We start from the raw sequence: 13,164 nt of genomic DNA on the forward strand, positions 1-13,164 counted from the left end.
CTCGTTCATGACTTTTGAATATCATTTATAAAATTTATTTTTTGAAATGGAACTCTTTTTTGCAATATTTTATTGGGTAAATTAAAGCCATAACTAACCAAATATGGCCTTGCATATTTGAGAACTAGACACATTTTCATGGATCTAATGTGAATAGGTTACTGCAAAAAAAATTTATTGCATAAGATATTTGAGTAATTTACTCAATATATGTAAATTTTAAATTATTTTACCACGACATCGGATTGGTTGAATAATATCAGACTAATATATATTTTTAATATATATACATAACTTACTAAATTTATGCAATAAAATTTTCATTTACAAACACATGCGGTCTTCTCCATTGATTGTAATATGGAAATACAAAAATATTCATAGGATTGAATTCTTCGGTGCTAACTCCGGTCTCCTTTTTATTCACAACGACATCTATTTTTTCACTCAAATACCGCTTGCCTTAAATTTACCATCATCCTGTCTCTCTTTGACTCTCTTTCTGTACGTACAACCGTATTGTGCGTACCTGCAAGCAACGGTCTCTCCTACTCTATCTTTACGCCCGTTTCAACAAGGTGTTTCAAAAATTGATAATTACACTTTCTGTCTGTGTCAGTTTCGACCAATCGATATGGTTTCTCTTAGCCACATGATTAAACAAAATAAGTCAATGGTTGAAAGGAAGCAGAACCTCAAAACTTTATATAAAGAAAACCCCATAGGTATTTCAACATCCGAGTTATTATTAAATAACCCATGGCGTAAGCAGAAACGTATTTTCCGATGAAGTCCACAAAAATGAGAAATAAGATGCATCTTCTAGGACTTCAACCCTGCGCATGACATATTGCAGATTCCTCTCCTCTAACCCCTAATCCATTTGGTGGGTTTTATCTCTAAAGTTGACTTAGCGTTCTCTATCTTTATCGCATAAACTTGTGGTTGCTCTTGTCTAAGGAATCGTGGAGAAAATCTAAGATAATTCTCTTCCTTCTTTCTCCTCTTCTCCATCTCTTTCAACGGCTTATGATTTGCCCTTAGCCGTATTGTGCCAAGTTTCTTTCAATCACTCCTTTCCCTCTATTTTCCTCTCTTTCTTACCCTCCATGCAATAAAATTTATTTCTTCCATCCAATAGAAGTCTCACATTCGTCTAGAACAACAACGAGAATCTATGTAATGAATAATTCTCTCTCTTCTTATCCCTCCTCTTCTTCATCTCCATATATGCCTTTTGACTTGCTGGCCTAAGCCGTACTTCGCTAAGTTTGTGTCCATTAGTCCTTTTCCCTCTATTATCCTCTCTCTCTCTCTCTCTCTCTCTCTCTCTCTCTCTCTTATACTGCAATAAGTTCTTTCCTCCATCCAATTGAAGTCTCAGCTTCGTCCAGAACAACAAGAAGGCGAGATATTCAGAAGAATACTCTCTTATCTGCATACTGCGAGATAGCGCGATGGCCGGAGGTAAAGGGCGATCTCTTCAGGATACACCAACATGGGCGGTGGCGATTGTGTGTTTGGCGCTGGTTGTGATCTCCATCTTGATCGAGCATTTGATCAATCTCGTCGGAAAGGCAAGCCAAATAGGAAAAAATATGGGGAATAAAGTCTTGTTTTTTATCACATTTAATCTCGCTCCATGTCAATGGGTTTACATTCTTTGGCTCAATTCGCGCCGCAGTGGCTCATGCGTCGAAACAAGACGGCGCTCCATGAAGCTCTAGAAAAAGTAAAATCAGGTTTGTTGACAGCCAATCAGGACTTTCATCTCTCTTTTCCCTTCTCTCTGTCTCGTTTCTCTCTTCTCTCTATCCCGCTTCTTTCTTCTTTCTCTCTACTTCTCTCATCTCTCTTTTCTCTTCTCTCTACCTCTCTCATGTCTCTTTTCTCTTCTCTATCTCTCTTTTCTCTTCTCTCTATCTCTCTCATCTCTTTTTTCTCTTCTCTCTAGCTCTCTCCTCTCTCTTCCCTCTCATTTCTCTCATCTCTCTATCTCTCATCTTTCTTCTCTCCATCTCTCTCTATCTCTCTTATCTTTCTTCTTTGCATCTTTCTCTATCTTTCTTCTTTCCATCTCTCTGTCTCTCATCTCTCTTCTCTCCGTCTCTATCATCTCTCTTCTCTCCATCTCTCTCTATCTCTCTTATCTTTCTTCTTTGCATCTTTCTCTATCTTTCTTCTTTCCATCTCTCTGTCTCTCATCTCTCTTCTCTCCGTCTCTCTCATCTCTCTTCTCTCCCTCCCTCTCACCTCTCTTCTCTCCCTCTCTCTCATCTCTCTTCTCTCCGTCTCTCTCATCTCTCTTCTCTCCATCTCTCTCATCTCTCTTCTCTCCCTCTCTCTCATCTCTCTTCTCTCCGTCTCTCTCATCTCTCTTCTCTCCATCTTCTCTCATCTCTCGTCTCTCCGTCTCTCTCATCTCTCTCCTCTCTTTCTCTCCATCTCTCTCATCTCTTTTCTCTCCCTCTATCTCATCTCTCTTCTCTCCGTCTCTCTCATCTATCTTGTCTCCGTCTCTCTCATCTCTCTTCTCTCCATTTCTTTCATCTCTCTTCTCTCCATCTCTCTCATATCTTTTCTCTCCCTCTCTCTCATCTCTCTTCTCTCCCTCTCTCTCATCTATCTCATCCTTCTCTTTCCCTTCCGCTCGCGGTTTCTCACTTCTCATAATCATCATCATTGGTTCCTCTATAACATTGTCAGTTCGTTGTTATTTTAATCAATTACGTATTCTCTGTCCTCAATTATATGGTTTTGATATGTATCTCTTTCTTATGCTTGGGTACCCACATGAGAGTTCCTTCTATCTTGTTCAGTATGGTTTCCCCGCTCCCACTTTCTTTTTTTGCCTTCCATCTATTAATTCTACTCGGATATATTTTTTTCTATCGAGCTACACGCTCAACAGAAAAATTTCAAACCCATCAATTCTAGGAGAAATTCTCTTAAATCTATGTTTTTTTGCTTTCAGAGCTTATGCTTTTGGGGTTTATATCACTGCTTTTAACGGTGGGGCAAGCACCCATATCTGAGATTTGTATACCCAAGAGCATGGCTGAAAGTTGGCACCCTTGCTCCAAGTCTAAGGAGTTGGCGGCTGGCTACGGCAATAAAAGTGACGGCGCTGCAAGACGTAAACTACTTGAGAACATACCTATTTCTGCAACAAATCGCCGAGTTCTTGCTTCCTATGGTGTTGACAAATGCGCTGCAAAGGTGAGAACTGTTTAATCTTTTTTTTTAACTGTAATAATTTATATGAAGTCACCGAACTTCTGCTTATGAAACGCTCCTTAATCATTTTTTTTTGAATGAAGACATCCAAATAATCCTCATGCAATAACTCTCTTTTTAATCTTTATTTAGGATGCTAGCTCTTTCTATCCATATTCCGATCATCTATCTATAGGCAACTTTTCATTTTTATTGAGTTTAGGACGCAAATTAATCAGGAAAATTTGCGGGTTTCTCATAATTTATATCTTTCATTCTTTTTCCTCTGGAAAGTGATGATATGATTGGTATTCAGTATCCAAATTCTACCCAGATGATTTTTTGTGCGAGATAGTGAATCTCTTTTGTCAAACATTTCACCATAAAGTTCAAATTACATCTAATTAATGTTTAATTATTCAGAATATGGTACCTCTGGTGTCAACTGACGGTATTCACCAACTCCACATCTTCATCTTCGTGTTGGCCGTCTCCCACGTTATTTACTGCATTTTAACCCTAGCCCTGGGACAGCTCAAGGTCAATACCACTACTTTGCATGACACTTGACTTGATTTAGTATATGGGTCTTGCCTAACCTGTAGTCATAATGTGTGATCTGGAAATTAAAGATGCGGACGTGGAAGGCATGGGAGCTGGAAGCCCATTCGATCGAGTACCAGTTCACACATGGTAAGTTTTTCCGGAGCAAAAAATATAGAGATGCAAGGAGATAAATAAATAAATAAAGACCAGATTGATTGATGGATGGAGAGATAAATACTTGGACAAAGAGATAGATATATAGATAAATAGGTAGGTAGATAGATAGATAGATAGATAGATAGATAGATAGATAGATAGATAGATTGATTGATTGACGGATTGATAGGTAGATATAGATAGATAGATAGATAGATAGATAGATAGATAGATAGATAGATAGATAGATAGATAGATAGATAGATAGATAGATAGATAGATAGATAGATAGATAGATAGATAGATAGATAGATAGATAGATAGATTGACGGATAGATAGATAGATAGATTGATTGACGGATTGATAGGTAGATATAGATTGATAGATAGGTATCGGCAAGTTACTAAGAATAAAGTAAACGAATTGCATGGCAGATCCCGAGAGGTACAGATTCGCCAGAGATACTTCGTTTGGCCGGAGACATCTGAACTTCTGGAGCAGCTCCCCCGTTCTTATGTGGATTGTATGACTTCTTCTTCCCTTTCTTGATTCATGATTGAATTCAGAGGGATATATCATGCCACAAAGTACGCTTCACGAACACCGTATTACTCGATGATTTACTCCATAACTTCTCTAATTGTTCCATCAGGTTTGTTTTTTTCGGCAATTCTTTCCCTCTGTAACCAAGGTAGACTTTATGACCTTGAGGCATGGATTCATCATGGTGAGGCTCAGAATCTTCTTCCACTTGGGTTTTAGCTTCTTATCCCATCATTAATCTAGCTATCTGCAGGCGCACCTAGCCCCATCGTCATCCACCAAGTTTAACTTCCACAATTACACCAAACGATGCCTTGAGGAAGACTTCCGACTAGTCGTCGGAATAAGGTTTGACTCAAACGACTATAACTGATCATTGAAGATATATTTAAAATCGCATGTTTGGAAGCGTTTAACTTATTTTTCTGTTATGTTTCAGCCCCCTGATATGGTTCTGCGTGGTTGTTTTCATTTTGTTCTACACGCACGGTTCGTCTGTCTTATTTCTTTCTTAACTTCAGCAAAAAATAATCTTATTGCTCAAATAAGTCTTGAGGTTTGAGGTGTTCTTTCCAGGATGGTACTCCTACTTTTGGCTTCCCTTTATCCCTCTCATCGTAAGTTTTCAAATATAGAAAGACTGAAAGATTGAAAAATAGAACGGTAAAAGTATATCATCATTGGAATAGGTTATTCTGACTATTGGGGCGAAGCTACAAATGATCATCACTAGCATGGCTAACCAGATTATGGACAGAAGAGACGTTGTTAGAGGTGCTCCTCAGGTCCATCTAACGGATGAACACTTCTGGTTTCGCCGTCCCAAGATTATTCTCCTACTCATTCATTTCGTTCTCTTCCAGGTTCTATATCTCTATTTGTCAGTTTACCCATTCATCGGTCATCTGCCTATAAGTTAGACAAATGATAAGCAAATGTATGATTTTTTTGCAGAACGCATTTCAGCTAGCGTTCTTCGTCTGGAGCTCGGTATGTTGATTGAGTCCTAGATAATTAGCTTTTGAAAGAGCTGATATATCAATTCTATTTGAAAACTTTGCAGTATGAGTTTGGGCTTAGCTCTTGCTTCCACGAACGTGCGGAAGATATTGCCATTAGACTTTCCATGGGGTAGGAATCCTATCTATTGTTGCATTATAGTACTCAGAAGTCATGGGAAGTAGCATCTGAATAAACTTCAAATCTAGAATCAAAATGTTTTAGTCTTGGAAGCCTTAGCATCTCAATTTTAACTATTAATTGTTGTAAGAAGGGAATTACCCAGACATAATGATTTGTATTTTCCATTAGAAATCAAGTTTGACTGTTTCTTAGTTAAGCTAGTAGTTTCCAATTCACCAACACTTATCTCTTTCGAAAAAAAGAATAATAAAGAAATAAATGAGTATTACAATACATTATGAATTAGAAAAAATATTTTAAATTTAAAAGGAAAAAAAAATTACCACTAATTGTATCAAGGTTTACTTCAACTTTCCAGAGTCCTCATCCAGGTTCTATGCAGTTACATAACTCTTCCTCTCTACGCCTTGGTAACCCAGGTAGACCATTGAACCTTCCTCCCAGTTAATAAACTCTTATTTTTTAAAATTCCTTTACAGCGATCATCGACATTCATTAAAATTTCAGATGGGTTCGAATATGAGATCGTCAATGTTCAACGAGAGGATATCCATGGCACTAAAGAAGTGGCACAACACAGCAAGGAAGAACGTAAAGGAAGCTCACAACCGTTCTGGATCAGCGAGCCCTCGCTTCAGCCGGACACCACCAAACGGACTATCGCCAGTTCATCTTCTTCACAACTTCAAAAGAGATGTGGAAAGCTTGCCGAGCTCCCCACGTTTCTACAATGTGGAGGATGGCTCGTCATCGCCTAACTACAGAAGAGGGGCAGACACAGAATCAATAGAAGGGAATGATGGTGCAAAGGCTGAGGCCAGAATAGGAGGGGAAGGACGTGCTATCGACGTGTCCAGGAGTTTGTCCCTTGATGGAAGTGGAAGAAAGGCGTGATACTTTTGGAATCTTATGTTTTTGGTGTAAGATTAATCTCTTAAACGATGGACAAGTACATCGTTATAACCGCATGTTCCAATTGACAGGTTCCAATTAATGTGATTCACTTGTGCCAATGATGGGATTCAGATATTTATGATGTAAGTCTTGTGATTAAAATTATATTTTTAGAGGATAGTCATCTTCATGAACTTCTTGATGCGCCAAAACTAAGAATGTAAGTCATGTTTAGAATCCCATGATTAGAGACTTGTAGGTCATGGTCAAAGTACAACTGTCCATCCACAAGACTTCTTTGGTGTCTCAAGTATAAGGACCACTTAACTTTGATGTGACTCAACTTGATTCAAAGGTCGGTATAATACCATTTAGGAATTCATATGGATCACTTTAAATAAACTCTTTCCACTAAAGAGCACACACTATCTATCATTAGTGTTTCATAAATCTAGCTAATTATTTATAATAATATTCATATATATATATATTAATATGTATATGTATATTAATTATGGATTGACCTTAGCCAAGGGGTCGGTTCAGCTTCCAACCTGAGGGGTGCCAAGCTACACCTCATGCTCCAAAATATACAAGAGTGTACCAACTCTCTGATGGAACATTTATTGTCATTGGTAGTTATATACATATAATCACTCATATGTGGAAGACTCTGAAATGACTTAAGTTATGGTTGAACACCACCCTCATGAGTGATTCCAACTAGTATTTATGTGTAAAGGAGGTCATCGGAGAACCTCTTTTACAACATATACACTACCATAGTTACATAATTCAATGTGTCTGGTTTGAGTAAACTCCAATCATAAAGAGGGTGGACAATCCCATCTTGAACGTCCAATGATCTTTGCAAGCTTCTTTTTATATCTGAGCTAAGACTACACAAATTCGATGAGTAAGGATTCTTAAGTCCTAGTCAAAACATAATCGTTTATCCCTAAGAGTTCTTTGACATCCAAGTCATATGACTAATTACAAGATAGTGACATGAATCAACCATATTGCCAAGTAAGTGTGATACCATTCTGGAATTCATAAAGATCAAAACTGTATACACACTAACTTTGTATACACCAGCGGCCACATTATCATTCATACTCCTTAGATAAGTAAGATTAGATAGTATGTTTTTTTCTGTTTATTTGTACATCTATCATGAGTATCCATTGAACATCAATATCCAAAACATTTTATAAAAAAATAGTGATCATTTTATTATGGTTGCATCATAATTCACTAAGATATTAGACAATTTCAAATACTTCATTATAAGCATTATGATCAAATAAGAATGATCAAACATTTATTTAAATTAATTTAATATGACATAGAGTAGAATCAACTTGAAGGCCACATAATATCTATCAATATCCCACTTAGAAAAAAATCGATTATCCCTATTCAACCATCCGATTATTTTGTAGTGACGCTGAAAACATCATGAGATAAGGAAATCATTAGTGGATATTCCATCACAATATCTCATCTAGTAGTGATATCCATATTCAAATTACAGAGCCTGTAAATATTTTTTCCCTTTAGATGAGACAGTAGTTCTTTTGCTTGTGCTATTGTACCATTGTTGTCACAAAATAAAAAATAAGTTCTGAGATCGAAGGAACAACACCAATTTGAATGTTGAATTTCTTTAACAATACTATTTCCTAGTGGCATATGATGCTGCAATATATTGAGCTTTTCCCATTGAGTCTATAGTAGTACTCTATAAATGGACATTGTAAGCTATAATCGAAGTTATAATGCCTCTTATGAAAATGTCCGAATGAGTATAAACAACCAATTCTAAATCTCATTTCAGGTTCCAAGGCAAGCTAGACTTGGTTGTAACCCCCTCCTTTCTTCTCTCCCTCTCAAAAGCTTCCTCCTCCTAATGTGGCTGGATGGTGAGAAGATTGATAAAGTCTCACGAAGATTTGGATATATTGAATACGAGATCTATTATTGAAGCAATCGTGTCGATATATCTAGAGCTCAAACACATGAATGACTTGAAGGTACCTTTCCAATGAATCAATTGAGAGTAGAATATATTTCACCCAAGATTATTTAGAATACATTCCATTCAGTCCCATTCCATTTGTTCAAATAGGCCATTCTTCTTTCATCCAAAAATCCCATATAGAGGATAGGGAGAAGATAGGAAAACTGTGAGAGAGAGGAAGTGTTGTCACACCATAGAAAAAAAAAGTGAAAGTTGATGAAAATGAAGATACAACACATAGTGTCTATAAAAATGCCTAAAAGAGAAAGTGTTTAATTAGATTTTTTATTTACCTATAATCTGAAACTTGACAGAACGAGACAATACATACATATGAAAATTTAGTTATTTTCTAAGATTTTAAATAATTAAAAAACAAGGAAAAATTTTAGGAAAAATAGTTGGAAAATTAAGATAATCGACAGTTGTTCAATAAAATGGGTAGAATAGAAAGAACAAGTCTTTTGTAAAAAATTTAGTAAATTTTTGTTATGTTTGGTTTAAAAATATATTTTTTCATATGAGTCTTAATTATATTCATGTGAGACAACTTGTTAGATTCAGCTTCTTCCTCCATATTTGTCCTCACATCTCCTTTCTCTCTCACTCATTCCACACCCATCCCTCAGGCACAAAGGACTGTCACCCTCTAGATTTGAAATGATACGATAAGGATGAAGGAGAAGAGGAACTTCTTCCATTTAAATTTCAAAAATCAGTTTCATGTTCCGCTAGAAATATCTCATATTAAATGAGAAACTAGTGAATATACAGGCAGGAAGGACGTCTAATTTCCTGGTAGACAAAGAGAACAAAGGGAAGGGATGTAAATTGATGATTTTGCCCTTGGCCACTCATTTTCCACCATTGGGAGGTTAAAAAGTGCAATTTAATTGCAATTGTGTACCCTTCTTATCTCTAGTGGATCTTCATCTAAGTCACCATGCTATGTCAGTTGCTGCTGCCACCTATTACTGATTGGTATCCTGAAACAAGATGAAGAAAGAGAGTACAATGGACAAAATTGATCTCGGCCATTTTGTCTTCTTTTAGATGATAGATAGTCAGGATTTTTCAAAAAAACATTTTCGAAGCGCTCACTTTAAGACTTGCTTTTAGCCGGGTTATCTTAAAGCCCACATATTGATACCCTCTTGTTCAATTCAAACTACAGCTCTCAAGTCGTGATGGGTATCTTCTCTACTTGCCAAAGGCCTAGCCCACACTTCAACTAATATAAATTGATGATTTTGCCCTTGGCCTCATTTTCCACCATTGGGAGGTTAAAAGTGCAATTTAATTGCAATTGTGTACCCTTCTTATCTCTAGTGGATCTTCATCTAAGTCACCATGCTATGTCAGTTGCTGCTGCCACCTATTACTGATTGGTATCCTGAAACAAGATGAAGAAAGAGAGTACAATGGACAAAATTGATCTCGGCCATTTTGTCTTCTTTTAGATGATAGATAGTCAGGATTTTTCAAAAAAACATTTTCGAAGCGCTCACTTTAAGACTTGCTTTTAGCCGGGTTATCTTAAAGCCCACATATTGATACCCTCTTGTTCAATTCAAACTACAGCTCTCAAGTCGTGATGGGTATCTTCTCTACTTGCCAAAGCCTAGCCCACACTTCAACTAATATAAATTGATGATTTTGCCCTTGGCCACTCATTTTCCACCATTGGGAGGTTAAAAAGTGCAATTTAATTGCAATTGTGTACCCTTCTTATCTCTAGTGGATCTTCATCTAAGTCACCATGCTATGTCAGTTGCTGCTGCCACCTATTACTGATTGGTATCCTGAAACAAGATGAAGAAAGAGTACAATGGACAAAATTGATCTAAACCATTTTGTCTTCTTTTAGATGATAGATAGTCAGGATTTTTCAAAAACATTTTGAGCGCTCACTTTAAGACTTGCTTTTAGCCGGGTTATCTTAAAGCCCACATATTGATACCCTCTTGTTCAATTCAAACTACAGCTCTCAAGTCGTGATGGGTATCTTCTCTACTTGCCAAAGGCCTAGCCCACACTTCAACTAATATAAATTGATGATTTTGCCCTTGGCCACTCATTTTCCACCATTGGGAGGTTAAAAAGTGCAATTTAATTGCAATTGTGTACCCTTCTTATCTCTAGTGGATCTTCATCTAAGTCACCATGCTATGTCAGTTGCTGCTGCCACCTATTACTGATTGGTATCCTGAAACAAGATGAAGAAAGAGAGTACAATGGACAAAATTGATCTCGGCCATTTTGTCTTCTTTTAGATGATAGATAGTCAGGATTTTTCAAAAAAACATTTTCGAAGCGCTCACTTTAAGACTTGCTTTTAGCCGGGTTATCTTAAAGCCCACATATTGATACCCTCTTGTTCAATTCAAACTACAGCTCTCAAGTCGTGATGGGTATCTTCTCTACTTGCCAAAGGCCTAGCCCACACTTCAACTAATATAAATTGATGATTTTGCCCTTGGCCACTCATTTTCCACCATTGGGAGGTTAAAAAGTGCAATTTAATTGCAATTGTGTACCCTTCTTATCTCTAGTGGATCTTCATCTAAGTCACCATGCTATGTCAGTTGCTGCTGCCACCTATTACTGATTGGTATCCTGAAACAAGATGAAGAAAGAGAGTACAATGGACAAAATTGATCTCGGCCATTTTGTCTTCTTTTAGATGATAGATAGTCAGGATTTTTCAAAAAAACATTTTCGAAGCGCTCACTTTAAGACTTGCTTTTAGCCGGGTTATCTTAAAGCCCACATATTGATACCCTCTTGTTCAATTCAAACTACAGCTCTCAAGTCGTGATGGGTATCTTCTCTACTTGCCAAAGGCCTAGCCCACACTTCAACTAATATAAATTGATGATTTTGCCCTTGGCCACTCATTTTCCACCATTGGGAGGTTAAAAAGTGCAATTTAATTGCAATTGTGTACCCTTCTTATCTCTAGTGGATCTTCATCTAAGTCACCATGCTATGTCAGTTGCTGCTGCCACCTATTACTGATTGGTATCCTGAAACAAGATGAAGAAAGAGAGTACAATGGACAAAATTGATCTCGGCCATTTTGTCTTCTTTTAGATGATAGATAGTCAGGATTTTTCAAAAAAACATTTTCGAAGCGCTCACTTTAAGACTTGCTTTTAGCCGGGTTATCTTAAAGCCCACATATTGATACCCTCTTGTTCAATTCAAACTACAGCTCTCAAGTCGTGATGGGTATCTTCTCTACTTGCCAAAGGCCTAGCCCACACTTCAACTAATATTTCCAAAAGGATAATACCATATGGAAAAAATTAGAAAGAAAAATAAATATATAAATCTCAAATAAAAATCATTATTTATTAAATATCAGACGTTTCTCTTGTGTTGCGCATGTGGGACCCTTGCACGATTTTAACTCAAAAACCATAGATGTAGCACTGCATGTGGCCTTGTATTTTGGCCACACATGCTGCTGCTGATGTGGGTTCTAAGGCTTGTGGTTGTGGCTTTGGTTCCGGGTGTTCCCACCAACTACAGCTGCACACCCTAGGTGCAGTTGTGCCCTCCAGTTGTAGCCTGCTGCTTGTGGCTGAGTTAAAGCCCCTTTTTCTAGAGTTATCCTATTTTCTCATGACAAGAAAGGGGTAAGACAATGAAAAGTTCAATATCTATATTTGTTGTCTCATTCATGAATAAATCAGGGAAAATAAGGATACATAATAAATTTCACGTCATACATGAATTCATGAATGAAATAGGATTATTCGTCAAACAAGGACATATGTATCATATATCAATGTTTTTAACATGGTAATACCTTTGAAATGATAAAATGGATAAATGACTTTTTATATGTCAGTATCCTAGTACATCACGTTATTTTTAAATTCTAGTTGTACAAGAGTATAGGATATAACCAATTTGGTCTTGGACAGTAAAACCGAACCAACCAAACTGAACAGCATAAAATATATATCTAAATTGTTTTTTCCATGAATTTTCTTCCTTAAAAATATCTAAAATTATAAATTTTATCTTTTTGAAATTTTTTTTACTCAAACCTAATTTGTATTTTCCTCTCCCCATGGTTGTGAGCCTTACCATGTACTGTTCCATAAATTTTATGAATACTGTTGCATAAATCAGACCCTTAATTATGATTTTTTGGCAAAAGATTTTGATTCAATACTCACAGAATTTATTCATTTCTTGAGTTTTTCTCACAGTTTGATTCATTAGATGATAAATATTATAAATTGGTTTGCCTATGTATGAGGTGAGACTTACAGTATGCTCTTGATCCTGCGAGTGAGGTAAAAATGAGAAATTATCAAAATTCATTCTTAATAGTTAATTTTGGATACAATAGCATTATTGTTTCGATAAAGAAATGTTTAAATTACCATAAAAAAATGAATTAAATGAAATTAAATAAATACCTATCAGTACTCCAAGAAATCCTATTGCTCTCTTCAACATGCTTTTCAGCACAAATGGTTCCAAGAAGCTATGTGGTGAAGATCTTGTTGATGGCCTTACCAGAAATCACAATCTCCGACATCCTTCTTCTCAACCTTCACATTGATCACATATTTGCTTTGTTTTTAATATCTCTCTCATTTGAAGGAATAGAAATGAATTATTG

At 36.6% G+C, this 13,164-nt stretch overlaps 1 protein-coding gene across 3 annotated transcripts; it reads left to right on the forward strand.

Moving 5' to 3' along the window:
- The first annotated feature begins 1,267 nt into the window (after positions 1–1,267).
- Positions 1,268–6,618, forward strand: LOC144704604 (MLO-like protein 12). Of its 3 annotated transcripts, XM_078577081.1 has the most exons (15): positions 1,268–1,577; positions 1,685–1,742; positions 2,975–3,219; positions 3,640–3,756; positions 3,849–3,909; positions 4,354–4,442; positions 4,572–4,646; positions 4,716–4,810; positions 4,902–4,951; positions 5,039–5,079; positions 5,152–5,325; positions 5,417–5,452; positions 5,526–5,593; positions 5,964–6,024; positions 6,113–6,618. In XM_078577081.1, the coding sequence occupies exons 1-15, from the start codon at positions 1,458–1,460 to the stop codon at positions 6,497–6,499; spliced, it is 1,677 nt and encodes a 558-aa protein (XP_078433207.1). In that variant the 5' UTR covers positions 1,268–1,457; the 3' UTR covers positions 6,500–6,618. The 3 variants fall into 3 exon arrangements, with proteins under 3 accessions (XP_078433207.1, XP_078433210.1, XP_078433209.1); XM_078577084.1 differs by lacking the exons at positions 1,268–1,577; positions 1,685–1,742 and adding an exon at positions 2,563–2,701; XM_078577083.1 differs by lacking the exons at positions 1,268–1,577; positions 1,685–1,742 and adding an exon at positions 2,682–2,818.
- The last annotated feature ends 6,546 nt before the right edge of the window (positions 6,619–13,164 follow it).

This window comes from Wolffia australiana, chromosome 6, assembly GCF_029677425.1.
Source record: "Wolffia australiana isolate 7733 chromosome 6, ASM2967742v1".
Lineage (NCBI taxonomy): Eukaryota > Viridiplantae > Streptophyta > Magnoliopsida > Alismatales > Araceae > Wolffia > Wolffia australiana.

Excerpts from the sequence above, each read along its gene's own strand:
- LOC144704604 (XM_078577081.1), top strand. The coding sequence starts at position 1,458 with ATGGCCGGAGGTAAAGGGCGATCTCTTCAGGATACACCAACATGGGCG. Across the intron at positions 4,811-4,901 it reads CGACTAGTCGTCGGAATAAG|CCCCCTGATATGGTTCTGCG; the intron begins GTTTGACTCAAA and ends GTTATGTTTCAG. Across the intron at positions 4,952-5,038 it reads CATTTTGTTCTACACGCACG|GATGGTACTCCTACTTTTGG; the intron begins GTTCGTCTGTCT and ends TGTTCTTTCCAG.